General features: G+C 38.3%; 3 protein-coding genes across 3 annotated transcripts; 2 read left to right on the top strand and 1 right to left on the bottom strand.

Moving 5' to 3' along the window:
• Window positions 1-2,370: 2,370 nt before the first annotated feature.
• Window positions 2,371-2,907, top strand: GCK72_024180 (uncharacterized protein; the record flags this gene model as incomplete). Its single annotated transcript, XM_003117998.2, has 1 exon — window positions 2,371-2,907. One exon carries the CDS (start codon window positions 2,371-2,373, stop codon window positions 2,905-2,907), a length of 537 nt encoding a protein of 178 aa, XP_003118046.2.
• Window positions 2,908-3,875: 968 nt separating this feature from the next.
• GCK72_024179 (uncharacterized protein) lies at window positions 3,876-7,510 on the top strand (the record flags this gene model as incomplete). Its single annotated transcript, XM_053735755.1, has 19 exons — window positions 3,876-3,965; window positions 4,017-4,086; window positions 4,130-4,252; window positions 4,308-4,637; window positions 4,685-4,789; window positions 4,834-4,953; window positions 4,999-5,060; window positions 5,107-5,182; window positions 5,428-5,512; window positions 5,561-5,610; window positions 5,658-5,781; window positions 5,862-5,998; window positions 6,049-6,178; window positions 6,229-6,322; window positions 6,367-6,659; window positions 6,705-6,805; window positions 6,855-7,113; window positions 7,162-7,274; window positions 7,317-7,510. 19 exons carry the CDS (start codon window positions 3,876-3,878, stop codon window positions 7,508-7,510), a joined length of 2,556 nt encoding a protein of 851 aa, XP_053579321.1.
• A 135-nt stretch (window positions 7,511-7,645) lies between these two features.
• Window positions 7,646-10,406, bottom strand: GCK72_024178 (uncharacterized protein; the record flags this gene model as incomplete). Its single annotated transcript, XM_053735754.1, has 12 exons — window positions 7,646-7,757; window positions 7,808-7,944; window positions 8,001-8,287; window positions 8,336-8,683; window positions 8,737-8,815; window positions 8,868-8,953; window positions 9,014-9,084; window positions 9,139-9,298; window positions 9,763-9,915; window positions 9,965-10,058; window positions 10,197-10,318; window positions 10,370-10,406. The coding sequence occupies 12 exons, from the start codon at window positions 10,404-10,406 to the stop codon at window positions 7,646-7,648; spliced, it is 1,686 nt and encodes a 561-aa protein (XP_053579320.1).
• Between the last annotated feature and the right edge of the window lie 7,940 nt (window positions 10,407-18,346).

The raw sequence follows: 18,346 nt of genomic DNA, 5'->3' as shown, positions 1-18,346 counted from the left end.
GCAAACATCTTCTTTCGGGTTTTGTATTCATTAGAATTGTTTCTTTGAATGGATTATTGTCATCTTTTATTTATTGTTCCTTGTGTTTTTCTATCCGGTTTTGTATATAAATATAGATTTGATTTCTGTGAAATTTTACATTTTCTTTTTGAATGAATCTATGGTATTTTAAAACAACTTATCCTTTTTCTAGCCCACCTAAAAAGACTATGCATGTTATCTTTAAGACAAAAAAAAAGAACGTGGGCCGGACCGGGGATCGATCCCGGGACCTCTCGCACCCTAAGCGAGAATCATACCACTAGACCATCCGGCCACAAAAAAAGACCATTTCGGAAATCAAAGAAGAAAATGTATGTTCCTGCATATCACCGGTTCTTCCGAACTAGTCACCTTCCGATCGAGAACAGTGAACAGTTTACGACGCATATGTTCCGAAATTAGGACACGAGGTAAATGTGATCATTATCGCATTAACGGAAAAAAAATTTGCGAACTATTATAGTTTTGAATAATTTTCCAGATCATCAATAAAATCATACTTGCCAAAATCGGGCCGGCCGACTCGGCCCGTCCGCTCCTCTCGGATTCAAATATGGAAGCCTCTTTTATGTCAGAATTTCTTAAACTTTTGAGTGAAATTCTGAGTATTCCGAGTAAACGTGATTTTAGTTGAAAACTAGAACTTTTTCAAAAAATTTTAATTTAGTTTCGAAACTGGCCGAGCGGGCTTCGCCGAACCGAGATTATCATTGGATCGGCCTGGCCCGTGACAAGTCTGAATATGATCCGTTTAATCAAAAAAGTCAAAAAGTAAGTGGGCCGGACCGGGGATCGATCCCGGGACCTCTCGCACCCTAAGCGAGAATCATACCACTAGACCATCCGGCCACGTCGGTGCGAGAACGTCATTCGATAGACATTGACGCTCGGAAGAGAAAAAGAGAGTTGATGACTAGGCAGTCGGAGAGAAGGAGTAACAACTAGTCTCTGCGTCTCTCACTATCTAGATAACAAACAGAGGAAGGTTGACCTTCAAGACGATGGAGTGTGTTTAGAATGAGTGGCCTCATTGCTACAAGGAAGGAATGTAGAAGACGTGAATATAAAGAACATGAATGAACGTTTTGAAGGTTTTTGCTTCTTCAATGCATGTACGGATCATGTCAATCAGGAATGAAACTTGATCGGTTGACAGTAAATGAAAAAAAGACCAAACAACCCTGAAAAAAATCTGACTTTATGTATCACAAAAAATATCTGAGTTTGAAAAATATAATTGATTAACTGTATCGCAAAAATCTAGTGACATAATGAATCTCAAACATGCAAAAAGGAATGGGCCGAACCGGGGATTGAACCCGGGACCTCTCGCACCCAAAGCGAGAATCATACCACTAGACCATTCGGCCACATTTCTTTGCTGTGCAAACACTAGTGAACTAAAAGTCGTTTGGTCAATTTTTACTTATTAGTGGAAAAACTACGGTGGTTGCATTACATAGAAGCCATTTCGTCATGTTTCAAAAAAACCGGAATGACAAGAAATATATAGATAAATGTACAACGAACATACAGTGATCCTTTGGAAAGTACTTGAAAATTGATTTCAAAATACTTCATTATCCTCGGTCATCTATAAAACAAGATGGTCCGTTCCTCAAAAATTTAATATAACATCCAATTCGTATCTTTCTTAGATTGTCCGAAATTAGTGTTGATCACAAACAAACAAACTGAAAATGAGTCAGTAGTCATGATCCCATTTACTGGTGTCTATTTTAGATTGAAAACTCGAACACAAGACCGATTATTTATTGAGCTGCCATTTTTTTCATAGAAACCAACTATGATGTTATACTAATATAATGTTCCCGAATCTGTTGAATTTTTAGAATAACATCCATCAGATGGCCTGCTGTTTCATTTACTTTCTTCGAATTCGTTTTTCAGTTTTTGGAATTTCAGTTTAGTTTTTTTAATGTCATGTCCACCGTCATTTTAACATTTCCGAACCCTCTTCCTCATCGATAAACGCTATAAATCTCATTCTTCCTTCCATTGACTCATCATGAAGGTCATGATACTATTCGATGATTCACAAAACTTGACCAAAATTTCAAAATATACCTTGAAAACGCCTTCCCAGTCAACGTCGAATACGTCATTGTTTGCTCTTTTCGATTGGGAAACGAGCAACTTCTCTTTCGTTTTCTTCTGACAATGCAAACTGATAACAGTATCACGTTGAAAACTTTGTGAGGCAAAAGGCGGTTCGCCCACTTACAATTCACAATCGATTGTCATTTTTTTCTAGTCTCTGTTTGACTTTTGCCTTTTTAAACCCTTAACTTTGTTGCTTTTCTTTAGATGTACGGTCGCTCGTGCCGGAGATCTTCTTCCTCTTCCTCAAGTTCTTCTTCTTCTAGCGGCGGTTCTTATCGTGCTCGTGTTGTACCAGTTGGAGTCGCAACAATGCCAATCGGATATGGAGCTGGCCCACCACCACTTGGAGCTGGATATGCCCCACCACCACTTGGAGCTGGATATGCCCCACCACCACCAAGGCCAATGGGGTCCGGATATGCCCCACCACCACCAATGGGAGTTGGAATAGGAGCAGGAGTAACTCCAGGTATGCCAGGATACGTACAACAGGCTCCACCACTTCCAAATCAACAATACTCGTCCTATGGACCACCACAACCAGGACTTCCAACACAACCATATGGTTCAAGCATGTATCCAAACACTCCCGGATATCCACAACAGCCATATCAAATTGGAACTGGTGCCACTCCAGCTGCTCCAGGTATGTATCCACCACCACCACCTGGGCAATATCCACCAACTGGACAGTACCCACCACCACCAACTGGATACCCAGGATATCCAAGAGGATATTAAATTTTTGTTGATGTAAGCTTTTGTTCTGAATTTCATTCCATTTTCATTTCTTATAATCCGCGAATAAATTTTGATTGTACAACAACTTCTATTTCAGGAAACATTTTGCAGAAAATATTATTGTCTTCCTGGTATTAGAAACCTTGGTCCAATCCCTGCAAAATTATGGACTTATTGTTATTTCTAAATCTCTAAGTACTAGAACCCAGTATAATAACTTGAATCTGAATGTTTTGTATAGAAAATTCATTAATATTTACTATGTACTCCGGTAAGTGTGACCAATATACTTAAATAACTTGTCCTACTGGAACCCATTCCACAAAAAAGACGGAAACCAATAAAACAATGCTTATAATTGAGCGTCAGAAGCACTGTTCGGTTTTAATTTTCGGCGGTCAAAAAGCATCTAACCGGTGCAAAGGAAAAGCCTCCCCATCCCGACATGCCAATAAGTATTGCGCAGTTTATTCTAGTTCGGGTGCGGTTTCAATTGTTTGAAACGGGCCAGGTGTAGGTGAAAGTGAGCGCGCGGAACCTGGATGAATGCGATGAAACTCACCGCGCGCCTTGACTGACCTGTCATTGTCTAATGAGCTTTTCTACCCTCCACTCACGTCTTCAGTTTCCTTACTTCTTTTCCGTCAGCTTCTTCATTTTTCTTATTTTCACATGGAGGATCTTTTCAGTTTCCGTTACTTTCAGTTACCAATTCGAATTATCATTCACGAGGGGTGAAAAAATTATTTTCATATGCATAGTTCAACATAAAGATTTCGTATTTGTCATCTACTTGATGAACTCTTCAAGTAACACTGCAAGGACGAGATCTTAGCTGAATCGGTTTTTTATATGTCATTCAAAAGAAAAACTCTCAAGTAGTTCAGAACTAGCTTCTTCCATCCGCCCCCGACTGTCTCTTTTCAATTTTCATTTCGCACTTCTTCATTCACATCTCACTTTCAGACATGCGATTTTTGATTCTTTTTTCTACATTTATATTGGTTAAATCCGCCCCACACAGTTTGGAAGAAGAAGAGTTACCGTTTAGTACAGATGTGAGTTCAATCATTCATACTACTTTGGATAAACAAAATGGATTTTTCCAGAACTTTCCAACACTTCTGGATGAAGCGAATTCAAGTTCGGAAGAAGAAAAAGATGAATTGGCCATCAGTTGTAAGTTTCAAATTCAATATTTTTTAATAAGAAAAATTAATAGATTCCGACCAAGCTGACGTTTTAAAGAAGCGTATGAAAATGAAGAGTATGTTCAATACAAATGGTCCTCCAGCAATTGGAACCGATTTATTCTCAAATGCAGCAGTTGAAGAAAATGTGAAAAGTGAGTTATTTACCCAGATTCCTATTTTAATTCATGTTGAACTACATTTTTTCAGAACTATCTTACGAGGGATCTGGTGAAGGTGTGGATGAGAATGAACCGTCCACAACCATTGATTATTTCAATATCGGAAATAGCTCTGCTGTTGAAGACGCTGTTGTTGAGTCATCGTCTAATTCAAGCACGTTATACGACCAGAACACAAGTGACGCTCAAGTGGAAACAGTATCCGACACGCTCTATCAGAAGACAGAAGCTGAAGTCAATGCCATCCTGCATACAAGTGAATCCAAATATGGTGGAGAAAAAGAAGATGAGGCAGTTGAGGAAGGTACCAAGATGACAACTGTTTTGGATGTTCAAGACTATTCTGGAAACGATACCGGTAAGAAAGCGGAATGCATAAATACTGGTATAATAGAATTGCTTCAGATTCAAAAGTGGTGTGTGCTGCTCCTCCAGTCTGTGGAAAAAACTGCTTTGTTACTATAAATGACAAGGGGTGTCAAGATTGTCAATGCTTATGGATAGCTCAAGGTTTGTGAGTAAAACAGTTACCAATAACTAGTCATTATTTTTAGACTGTGAAATTGACAAAGATTGCACCGAAAAGAATCAATACTGTGATCTGGGAAAATGCAATTGCCAACCTGGGTACCAGCAGAATATGAGAAAATCTGGAGTCTGTGAAGTGGAATCAGGTTTGTTTAGCTTTTATGGCTTTCACATAATTTAAGAAATTCCAGACTCTGAACAAGGTCTTATACCTCCACCAGGTAGTACAAACAGTCGCGAAGTTGAAGAAAATGTGAGTAGTTGCACTCATAATACACGTACAAATAGCTTATTTCCAGGAAATAACCAAGAAAAATTTGAAAAGGAACAAACGGTCTTCAAAACCTCGATTATCGGAACGACTTGAGTGGCCAGGTAGATTGCAGCTGTGGTGATGGATCATAAGCACGTTGACTTTTTCGTTTTTTGAATTTCGAATCAAATGTTTTAATGAAAAGTGAATTTATTTTGGCACGGTACACTTTGTTCCTCATTTCTTTTTTCATATTTCTCCGGTGACAGTTTATTATTTATAGAATGAATTGCATGAAAATGATATTGACTTGTGTATGAAATTTTGCACGCGGTGACCTTCTCTAGATCAACGTTTACATTTTGAGGTGTTTGTGATAAGAATGAACAGTGTCCAGACAATTTAGTATGTATTCATGGAGATTGTTGGAGCATTCCTGAAAAAATTCGACGGTAATTGATAATACTTGTTCCAGTAGGTCATCAAAAAACTAAATTCAGATCAGATGACCCTCCGAGAACTGGTAATGTGATCATATCAAGAAACACAGGTATTAGTGAGGAATATGAGTAATTAAAATGACGAAATATTGTTTAGATGAGGAAGATGAATCAAGAAGCGTGTCTTTTGATACTGATCAGATAATGGAACCAACAACACAAAGTACACTACCAATTCCGTCCGAACCAATTATTATAACAGCTACAGAAGCTTCTAAAAGGTACATTCTCAGAATCTCATTCAGGTTCCCATATGTCCATAACATATTTGATCAAGTATTCAGTCACAGAATGTTTTCAGAGGAATGGCAAGGTTTGTGTCTGAAGATTTTGCCAAACAGCTTCAAAGAACGACTGCCAAGGTCAAAAAGTATGATTGGTTCCCTCCGACAACTACTTCAACGGCACCAACCACTCAATTTTCGATGACCACCAGACGTAAATACAGTATAGTTGATGTCTAACTTTCAGTAACCTTCTATTTTCAGCTGTTCCCACCGCTCCACCACTTACAGTAGACCAGTTTTTCATTATTGAAACCACCGTGTCCCCATCTCCAATACCACCTACACCGAGAAAAATTGAGGATGATCACAAAATGGAGTATATGAAAGAGAGGTAATTCAAGATATCATTAAAACAATCTGTATTAAGTTCCCTGTCTTTAGAAAACCAAATTTTCTGGGGGTGAAGGAGGAAGTACAAGAATTGGAGTACCCCGTGTCGTCACAATCTCATATCAAAAAGATACATTTAGAAATGGTAATTGAATACTTTCGAAAACATCCAGTCCCATATACTTGCAGCCACCATCCCTACTCCCACACCGCCGAAAACCGAAAAAGATGAAAACAACAACAGCCACTCCAGATGATGCTTCAGAAGTGGAGGAAATGAAGTTATTCTATTTGATCTTCGTTATTTCAATCCTTGTTCTTTTCAGCAGTGTTGACGAGATTGAATTCCCGATTTCATCAAAAATCAAGAACGGTTTCAAGAAGCCACGTGCTTTGAGCGCCGAACCAACACGAGAGGAATTAAAAGATCACAAGAGTTTAGTTGATCTTTTCAATTCACACGCGGCTAGAGGTTTCGAAAAGTAAGAATTCGAGAAGTCTATTTTGAGAACACAAAACGATTTCAGAAACACTGATGACGTAAAACCTAGCTTTCAAATCTTACAAAGCTTCACCAGCTCAAGTCCAGAGCCCACTCCGGAAATTCAGGTTTCTTTAGCAAGCGAAGGTTAGTCATTTAAAATCAATGGAGTAATCTCACAAGTTTATAATTTTAGGATTTGGAAAACAGTTTTCACCGATACCTGATTTACCGAACGAAGGCAAAATCATAACTGAAAGAAAGCCATGGATGATTCAACAAGGAAAAATATATAATATCCCTCCATTGAGTAATATAAGTGAGGATATGGCATCAGATGATCCGCCAGAGGTTACTCCGGAGCCTGCACCATTCCAGCAACACCAAATGGGGGTATGGTATCCAATGAAGAAAGGAGATATCCCACATTTAGGTATTTTCAGTGGAGAATTTAGGTGAATCCGAAAAATCCAACGACACTATAATGAAAACTCTATTTGCAGACGATCCCCAGTAAATAAAATCAGAACGACCGATGATTTCCGGTTATACAACGAGTACACAAAAGCTAACCGTTTTAATAGACCTATCCGAATAGAAATGGACAATGCTGGTGGTAAGCGTCCCTCGTCAATTATATCAAACGTGTATTTTGTAGATCATATGCGGAATGAATGCCGGGACGATAGGAATTGTGGTAATCAAACCGTATGCTGCACCAAAAGATGGTGCGATAGGACTAATAATTGTGGACTCGGGAAGTTTTGTTTGACAAGTTGCGCATCCAGCAAATTGACATTCCTACCATCTTCAAATCACGCAGAAAGTGTTATCGATATTATGTACGATTAGGTTTTATTAATTACTACTAAAAGATAATGTCATATGTATGCATATATTAATGAACAGGAATTGGGAAAATAAAACGAATCGGAACGTTGTACCCGTTACTATTTTGGATTTTTGCGTTGCACACATATAGAATCGTTAGATGTATTGGCTGAGTTGAATGTTGAAGTCGCGGAGTCCATGGACGACCTGTTCACTGCTTGGACGTTCTTCACTGAGAATACGCCAACAGCAGAGCATTACTTTGTACCTGAAAACGAAATTTTTGTATTTCAACTCTTGTCTGTTCAATCTTCATACAATTGGTCTGGACAGTTGTTTGGTTGATGTAAGCGGGCTCCTTTGAGAATCATTGTATAAACATCTTCGGGATCAACTTCTGCGTATGGTGAGCCTCCGAGCGACATAAGTTCCCACATGAGCACTCCAAGGGACCACTGTAAACACTTTTATTTGATCAACCTCGTTTCGTAAACTTCTAAATATAACTCACCACATCGGCGGCCGAAGAATATAATCCACTGGCGATGGCCTCTGGAGACATCCATTTCAATGGACGGTTTTCGTTATCCCCCAAACAGTGATAATCAGCTGGGAAGAGGTCACGGGAAAGTGCAGAATCACATAGCTGAACTTGTAAACGTCCGCTGACCTCAGCAATCAAACAGTTTCTGGCAGCAATATCGTTGTGGACGATTCGATACTTGTGAAGATGAGCAACAGCAGAGGAAAGTTGGGTAGCTAATGCAACCAACTGGTGAGTACGAAGAGTTTGTGCGCCTGAAACCACAAAAAATACTATTTCTTCTTATTTTCTCTTCTCTATACCTTTAGTTTTGTCACCAAGTCTACAATTGGCTAAGAACTTCTTCAAGTTTCCAAAACCTTGATGCCTGTAACAGACCAATGGAAAATCTGTGACAGTTTCCGGGCGGTCGAATCTTCCGAATGAAGCGACGCATGCCACTTGAGACAAGTTTTGGTGAGGTGTGATGTTGTAGAAAAGAAGCGCGTCTGACAGAAACCGATCCAGCTGAATCGATGAGGCATTCTTCTTTAATGTTTTAGTGTAAACTGCTTCCTGATTGCAGAACGCATCCTCTTCATCATCAACGTCTCCATTGAGTACGTCGTCTACTTGACGCCAAATTGCATATCTCACTTCGCCGAAAGTGCCTGAAGTTTTTAGTTGAGAAAAAAAAACATTCAAGATCCCTCATTGTCCCTACCTTCCATATCTACATAGGGTAAAGGTTGGAATGCATCTCGATCTTGGTATAGTTGTAACAATGCACGTCTCACGTCAATCTGCAATCAACTCAAAACCTACGTCAGCTTGTCACTTTTCACAAAAACTCACGTTTCGTGGCTTGTCCGGGATTATTGAATTCCCCGACGTTGAGGAAGAACAAGGAGCGCTTGAAACCGCAGAAAGCGTTTGAGGTCCTGCAAAAAAGATCACATTCTTTGAAAAAGAAAAGAAACGGAAGGAAAGTGCCGGATTACCATCTCTCGGAGTGCTCAAAAGGAATGGTTGCGCGCTTTTTGTGGATTTCAACGAGTTCCGGAAAGATGTTCTGAACAAAGATCATTTTTTGTGGGTTCTGTGAATACGAGAAAATGAAACTAACGGAAGACGAGACTGAATCATATCTTCTTTTTTGGATCGCTTGAAATAACAAATCAGGGTGGCTGCAACAATGAGCAAGAAGGCAGCAGCAATACAGATGATAACAAAAAATGCCTTGTCGATAGATTCATGATCATCAATTTCAGCTCCTTCGTAGCCTCCTGTAATAATTTTAAGTTTTATGTGAGAATCATTCATTGCTTACACTATTACTCCTCAAATTTCAAAAACAATTACTAATTATTTCCCTCCAGCGACCATATTGAAATTCATTATGAAATTCTGAATCCAATCCATTTCTCCCAGAATAACAATCATTATTTTTCCATTTGAAGCGCCTCTATTCTCTTTCTTTGAATAGTCGGGGACCTCTTTCTCTTTTCAATTCAACTCATTTATTTTCGTCTACCGCCGCTTCTGTGACAATCAAACAGCTGCACTATAGAGCGTGTCATTCAATCATTCGGAGTCAGTCTTCTCGTCCTCACAAAAATGTTTTGGGCACCAGGAGGAGCCGGTGTCAAGACACCCCGGCAACACATGCATATTTGTCATTGAATGGGAGGAGGATGGGAAAAGTATGGGAACATAAAAAGAAACTACAATTCTAAATTGAGACACATACCATTTAGACCCCGTCGACCGTCTCGCGACGCACATATTTTCTCTTGTCTCAATTTAACCGGCACCGTCTTTCCGTCATAGTAGAAATTGAAATATAGACTGACAGTAAATTGTCCAGATCTGTGGCCCGCGCATCTGTATTCGACACTGAAGTCTGTAAAACGAAATAAATTAGAAATTTGATGAATAGGAGGATTTGGTACCTTGGAAGGAGGCTGGTACACGACCCTTTAACGGAATCCGCACGATAGGGAGAACCGAGGAATCATCAGATTCTACACGAACATCATAATCGACCTGAAAATGAGAAATTTGAGAAATCAGAGAAAAAATGAATATGCTCTCTATCCCCCCTTTTTGGTTTTGTTGAAAGATGAGCCATTTTTGTTCTATTTGCTCAATAGGTCATAAAGACCAACTCAGATCCCAAAATACCTGTCCAACAGCATTCCAAGTGAAAGAAACATAATCAATGTTAGCCATAACTCTGTAGTGAAACTTTGTGGAATAAGTGTTGATGCCACCCATTTCAATGTAGTTCAGCTCAGCTTTCACACCTGAAATATTTGATTTTTATGGTTTAAATTAGAAAATTAGAAAAATATTACCCAAAGTTCGATTCATTTCCTCTTTGCTGATGAACATGTTGATATTTGCAAGACATAGGGCCCACAGCTGGACAAAAATTATCAGCTGGCGGAGGGTCATCACATTCGCTGCAAGGTTTCAAATTTTCAATGGAAGGATTCGCAACATTGAGAAAAAAGAGAAGATGAAAAGAAAAGGAGGCAAATTAATTCATCGAGTGTTCGAAAGCGCGAATGGAGAGTGATGAATGATAGTTTAAACCTTGGAATACGACAAAAGAAGTCTTCTGGATAGAGAATAGAGGTCAACAAAATGCAACATTTTGGACAAAGTTTCAAAAGAAAATTGGGTAAAAAAGATACAATTGAATTTGAGAACTAAAAAAAGAATTTCAACTCATCCTGAAGTTCGCTCAAATAACCCAAATGCATGTAGACTACAAGTATCATATTTTAACAGGATAGCAGAAAAACGAAAAGCAGTTTTCCCCCAACTTATTGGGTCGTAGTTCAGGTGAATGTGATGGAAATGAAATGAGTAGAAGAAGGTGGAAGCAAAAAGAGCAAAGAGACAAAAATGTTCAGAAATAGAATATTTGAAATACGATAACTCCGCCCACTGCTAATTCTTTGTTTTTTCTTTTCCTGTCGGAACTTCCTTCAAAGAAGATGGCTCTGAAGAACAACCACGGTAATCTGACGAAAGCATTTTCAGGAAATCCGATCTTCTTTATTCATTCTCTTTTAAATTCTCTACTCCAGCTCTTCCTCTTCCACTCATTTTGACTCAATTGCCCATTAGTCACACCCCAACCCTAGTCTTGGAAACAAAACAAGGCTGTGCAATAAAAGGAAGACAGACGGAAAGAAAAAAATTGACAGAGATACAAATATAACCAACACCCATCTACATACACGCATCCAATCCAACACGACGTTTTCTTTCTATTTTCGAGACCTTTTTCACCGTGAATCCGAGTGTCTATAGAGAGAAGAAGGAGATGCGTTAGCTGTTGTGCGTGTGGATGGATGTGGAGATGTGTGCTTTTCAAATTGGGTTAGTGCAAGTCGTTTTATGTACAATGGCACCAAACGAAAATTACATTAGGAAAAGAAAAGGAGTGGGAGGAACAAAAAACATGAGAAGAAGAAAAAAGGGCAAAGGGTTAAGAAGAAGAAGAAGGAGATGGAAAGAGAGTGGACGCTAGTGACGCAACTGTTGGACAGAATTTTGAAAAAATGAAATGTATCAAAATCGTTGCGCAAGAATGTTGCGGATATAACCCGAGGTCAAAAAAAGTAAACACAGGTGATATGGCGGAGACAGAATGTATGAGGGACGAGGCCCAGCTGCTAGGCTATCGAAGTAGTCAAATTGGTTTTGCGATAGTTTTTGGTTTTTAAGCAAACTTCATATACTTCTAAGAAAAAAAACAGTACAGATCATAAGTTAGGGTCTATTCATTGTTGTTTCTACTTCCTGGATCATTTCGGGAATAACCACTTGAAAGAGCCGACAAATAATTGTTGATTAGCCACTATCATATGTGGAAAGTACTCTGAGAGAGACAACGAGCGCGGGAAAAAAGAGGCGGAGGATCACTTTTCGACTGCTTGCGGGAGGCCACTCATTGTGCGGGGTGCCAAAATAATCCAAGTTTATCTTTTGAAATGGTGGTGCTTGAGGCGGCAAAAACAAAAAAGAATGGCAGCCGTTTTAATCTCGAGCCCAAGCTGTCACAAAATCATTTCCTTTTGCTGCTCATCTTTAGTCATGTACCATTGACTGACTGCTCATCGTGTGAAAATTGGTGGTGGAAGCTGAGATGGCATGCGCAATGAATCAGCATCAGCAAACAACAAACATACACAGCAATTTTCAGATGTGACGTCCCGAAAGAAAGTTGTAATATTTTTAGAAAAATATAATTGACCTGCCGAGGGTTCAAATGTCAAAAGTGCTAAAAAGAAGTAATTACGTCATCTAAAAAAGTTATGACTAGTAAGGTTCTTTGAAATTTGTATATCTTGTGTATCGACAATAGAAATTCAACAAATTAACTTTCAAGTTCCAAAAAATTGAATTTCGTTTTCACAAAACCGAATAGTCTTGTGACCTACCCAAACTACCACAAGACAGTGCACTTCATTTTCAAAAATAAGAAAAGAACAATGAAGGCGAGAAACTCAGATGGAGGCATCAAAATTTGAAAATGAGAAAGAAGTGTCATAATAAGAGTGATGGTTGTTGGAGGTGGGCCGACACACGCACGAGTGACTCAAGAACCCAAAGACTTTCGAAAAAAAAATGATGGAAGAAAGAAAGATGGAGTTGCAGGCAATGACAGATAAACTGATGAACAGCATATGTTTCGTTTTTTTCTTATCCTTGTCATTGATAGACAGATAGTGATTTGCAACATGATAAAAGAAGATAAATGATCAGAATTCATTATTTCTTCAGTTCAGAACTATTCTCCTAACCCATTTGTTTTTTCTTTGTTTCCGGTTGACGTGAACAAAAAACCCAAATTTTCCTAACTGACTATTTCCAAGAAAACGAAAGGATTAACTGAGAACGAGGGTCGGAAAGAAATTTGCAAACGTCACGGGTGCTAGTTATTATGTGACAGAAAAAAAAACTGGTAGATCTATAACAAGTCGTAAAATAAAGTGTGGCTCAATGAAAATGGGAGTGTGCAGGAGCCCATGCATCGGTTCTAAGAGATTCGAGCACGCACCTTTTCACGAATCACCTCGTAAATCTGGATTGATGGTCTCATTGGCAATCACACATTAGACCAACGAGATCTAACCAAAGCACAGGAGGAATTGGGAACAAAAAGAAGAAGAAGAACGTCGCTTGATTTTTCTATCTTCCAACCACCGCAGCTTCTTTTCTAATGCAACTGAATTGCTTCTCAAAATTGCGGATGTCGTAAAAAAGTCATAAACTCTTGGTAACTGAGCAACAATTTCCGATTAAAGCATCTCAGTAGGCTTTTAAGCTTCTTCCGGTTATGGGTGTAATTCGATTTTATGTTCTTACTAGGAACAACTTTCTTTTTTTTTCCGAGATACTAAATGTATAAGTGCATTGTGAGGAACTAAAAGCATTATGAATTTTGTTTATTATTTTATGTACATGGAAGCCTCTGACTAGAGCATTACAACTAAAAATCATTTCATCTAGTTGGTACAAAGAAACTTTCCCGTCAAAAAGTTGTTCTTGAATCTCATAAAACAGAAAACTTTTATGAGGCAGCTTTATACGGCTTCTCTACCCGAAAAGTTCATTTTTCTGCAAAAAGTTTTGCTATCGATGCCTTCAATAAATTACATGAACAAATGCACGTTTTCCGACACAGAGACATGCGCCGCCTTCGTTTTTGCCTCCAATTTAGAGAAGTTATGAATCTTTTGGGGGCACCAAAATTGGCCCATGAGCTCCTGCTTCTTGGAGCTCCACAAAACATATTTGAGGGGTGAAAAGGAGCAGTTTGTATAGATCGAAATAAACAAAAAAGGGTGACTTGGTACTGGTGAAAAAGGGAAGAAAACGACAAAAAAAAGACGACCCATCTAGAACAATGTACAAGTCGCGAATGACCGAACAACCAAAATTTTGGTGGGGGCACATGCAATGAAAGATGGGAGGAGAGGGAAGGTGTCGAGGTGACAAGACCGTTCTGCAAATAGAAAGAAGGTTGACAAAAATGAGGAAAAAAAGAGTAAAAAGGCGGAGAAGAAGAGGAGGAACACGGGGCAACTGACCGAAATATTTCTTGCGGGAAATCATTAAAAAAAATGAATGAAAAACTTAAAAGAGATAATGATCTTATTGGAACTTCACCATGAAACTGGCGTATTGTTTGAAGTTCTAATGAAAAAAAAAGATGGAAGAAGAAGACGAAGAATGTAGAGGTGCGCAAGTGACTAATAAATAAAAATCTGTCAGTTGAAACACGAATACAACAAGAACCTAACGGATGGAAAAAAAACTCCGCGAGCGTTATAACTTCCCATTCCATCCCGACCCTTCTGACTATCTGGCCTATTCATCAAACGAAATAACATTGTGATGGTCATAAAGTTGTCGGCAAAATATGATTATTGCATGGGGGCGGTAGTAATAAGACGGACGTAAGTCTCTCTGTGTGTCAATGGTACCGACTTGCCGCCGAAACAACATATCGAGAAATTATCAAAAGCAATTCATGTACGCCATCCGATAAAGCAAACATTTAGATTGGATGATGACCTTATTCACTGTTGAACGCTTGTCAGGAGAGAAAGTGAAACAAATATCAGAAAGAGAAAAGAAAAATAAAAAGAAGTAGAAGACGATTGAAGAAAGACCGAGAATATTGATGATCATGTAGTCCGTCGGTCGTTAACATAAAAGGACGCTATTAAAACTGTGAAAATTGACACTTTGTTATCAAGTTTTTATCAACTCATACCGCTTTCGTTTTGATACAATAAAACGACGTGTTCTGATTTTTCTGTGTAGAGAAAATGAGAATGAAAAGTTGTGGCTTTTGTTTTGTTTTCGTAATTGTTGAAACGGATAGGACACCGGGGGTCGCTGAGAATGGGACAATAAATCACTTCATTAATAGACTCTTAGCGACGCAAATCAGGAGGTGATGAGCTTTCAATGCATCTTTCCTCTTAACGCGAAATCGGATAATGGATAGACACTATTGGGAACGGAAAAAAAGATAATTGAATGCAAAACTTTTGCGAAAGAAAAGAGAGAAAAGTTGACACATTGAGTCATAAGCTTCTGAGTGTAGAAAAAGTGATTATGAAAGAATCTGATAAAATTAAGACATACGATTAGTGAGTAGGAATACTTGTTCTTGTTCTTATGCAACTTAAAACGAGAGGATAGGAACAATAGGTCTAAATGATAGTTACAGTATGAAAATGTTATATTCACACTTAATTTTGATACAGAGTCGGAATTTTTTAAATCGAAAATATGAAGTTTTTGAAAAGTGAAAATTGAAAAATCGGATTATTTCAAGTGAAAAAAAACACTACAGATTCCAGTCTTCTTTTCAATGCCTCGGTTTCTTTCATATCCCTAAAACACATCTCTCCTACTGAAGAAAAAGTGATAAACCTTCACACAACAATAAACGGTTAGTTAATAAGCATGGGCTTCAGAGTGGTTGGTAATAAAAAAGGCGGAGTGCTCACTAAAAGTGGTGGCGAAAAAAGCTGTAAAGCGTTTTGCTGCCGGACGCCTCGTCGTGTCGTTGTTCGGACACAGCCCTCCAGGCTGGGTGGCAGAAAATATGGTAACAAGGTCCAGATGGTGGTGGCTGATCGGATTGGGGCCCCCGAACTGACATAAATCGTACGGAGAGGTTGACAGTTGAATGAAAGTGTTCGAAGAGAAGAAGGAATAAGAAGAAGAAGACGAGGAGGTGCTGCACTCGGTCTGTGTTTTGGCAGTGAAAAATGAGAGAAGACAACAAATCTTCCATTCTTCTTCATTTCGAAGAAAATTCGCATTCCCACATGCATACACAACATTATATTCATTTTTAAGCAAAAAACAATAAGTTGAGTTAAAAAAAACACACACAGAGACTCCGGTGTAATTTGATACAGCAAGACACTCCGTTTATGAATTTGTAGATATTTTTTGGGAACTGATAGAGGTTCGAAAAAAATAAATAAAATACAAAAAAATGCTTAATTCTTCGTGATTACATTTTTTAACCAGTCAAAAAAAGACATTGTAAATGGACTATTGTAATGGTCAGTTTTCTATAGTAATTTGTAATCGTCTAGTTGACAGCCCGAATCTGCCAGAAAAAGTTTGAGTTCGGTGACAAAGAAGGTCGAATCGAGGAACGATTCGTGACCTTTCTCATACTTTATTGCTATTTTTGAGAGGCATAGGTGGGAACGATAACTCGTTCTTTGTCTTGTCTTCCAAGTGAAAAATCGCAAAGTCTATGTGCATCGAAATGAAAAATATTGGAAGACCAATCGACCAACCACATCGAAAAAGGGAAACAATAGTTTTCTATGCTATATTTTATACTGCTATCATAAACAAACACATGTTGTTGTATTATTATGCGCGAACCAATAGGTAGTACGTTTTCACGCATATTCACGCATATATACACAGTTATTGACTTTTCTATTACATAATCACTTTGATAGAAACAACGGACAAAAACAACTGATGATTTTTTCATTCCCGGTTCCAGTTGTTTTATTGACTTCTGATAATAATTCGTTGAGCACCTCCCTGTGACTTCAACTCACTCTAGTGTGTAGGCGCTATTATCTAAATGACGTTATTTGAAATTCCTGTCGGGCGCCGTTTAATTATCAGCATCGACCCCCACTCGATCAGCACACACTTAGAGTTTGAATTTCGAAAATTCATAGTTTTTGGCCTAAAATTCCAAAAAAGACGTTATGGTTTTTATTCTTTTAGTTTTTGATTTTGCTATGTAGTTTTGTTGCAAACAGCTGAAACGACCGAAAAAATTGAAAAATGTGTACATAAATTTCGCTCTTGCGTTTACAATTCTTGGTTACATAAAGCGTGTGTTACATAGATTTTTTTCTAAGTTTTAAAACAAAAAAGATGAGTATTTCTGAAACAATGGTCATTCATTTTTATGAGCTTCGAAACTTCGCTTTTGTTTTTCTCTAGCGGGTTTCGTCATATTTTTCAAAGTTGAAGCATATTTTGAAACCCACATTTTTTCAGTCTTTCCTGTTTTCTAACTCAAAAGGAATGTTCTCTCACTTGATAACAAGTTGAATTATTCTTGTTATTCTGTCTGTGCCTTGATGATTATGATTTGATCAATATTAGTTACACTTACAAAATATTGTTTTTTATACTAGTTTCCTGTAGTTTCCGTATTTTTCTCTCTCTGTTCATTGAGCTTTATGGGTACCTCGAGTTGCAAATATTGACCGAATGCTCGAAATGTTTTCTTTGATTTCACGTCAAAATGTTGACAATCCCTGAGAAACAGTAAGTTGCCTGACATTTACTGAATATGTCGGATCAAGATTAAATGTCGCAGCAACGAGTAGTCTCTGGCTGATCAGACATGTATAACATGTCGCAAAATTGAGTGCATTTGAAGCGTGTCAATTGAAATGTAACAAACACAAAACGGCTCCCAAATGGAATGAAAATGCTTCTCTCGTTTAGCTCACTTTTTCCTTGTTCTCCTATTCAGCAATTTTTTGTTTTAGAACTAAACATTGATTTGTTTCTTCGGAAACATTACATGAACTTCGTGTATATGTATCATATTCTTATTTTCCAGTTAGTATGTTTTTCAACAGTTGTGGGGGTGATTTATTGTATGCATTCCTTACGTGGCGGACAGTTGTGGGTGGCACAATCACTGTTTGCCTTTTTTCTCTTTGAACTTTCCTACGCTTCCCCCCTCCAGCAAAAACCTTTTTGTCAGAGTTTGCGTCACCATTCCGTAATGCGTTGTATCGGATGAACCGGCTCACAGCTGACGTGTTTGGTGGTCTATCCGTTCTCAGGAGAGTTAAAGGCTTCAGAACACATTTCGCATTTGAATGCAATTCATTTTCAAATGCAGTTGTATTCGTCTTAACAAACATGCATAGTCATTTAAATTCCATGATTTACTTTTCTGAAAACAAAAACAAATATTGAATTTCGTTCCTCTTCCTTTTTCTTTTTTTTCTTTTTTCGGGCTCGTTTTCGTTTTTCTTTTCTCATTCGCCCACATATATTCATAACACATAGCTTTCAAGAAAGGCACATTTCCGAAATGAGCAAGCACGCGTGGTTTCCGCCAAAAGCTCAAGTTTTAGCAGTGATATTAATATTTCATCAAACGAGACGCTCCCTCTCTTTGGGCGTTGTTTGAATGTTTTGAATGTTTGGGTTCTATTCAATTTGATATTTCTATTTGATTGCATTTCTTTCCTGGTAACACTTGAGTCATAATTCGCTTTCATTTT

This window comes from Caenorhabditis remanei, chromosome X, assembly GCF_010183535.1.
Source record: "Caenorhabditis remanei strain PX506 chromosome X, whole genome shotgun sequence".
Taxonomy (NCBI): Eukaryota; Metazoa; Nematoda; class Chromadorea; order Rhabditida; family Rhabditidae; genus Caenorhabditis; species Caenorhabditis remanei.
Note: the sequence above shows the minus strand (reverse complement) of the source record. Positions and strands in the feature narration are given on the sequence as shown.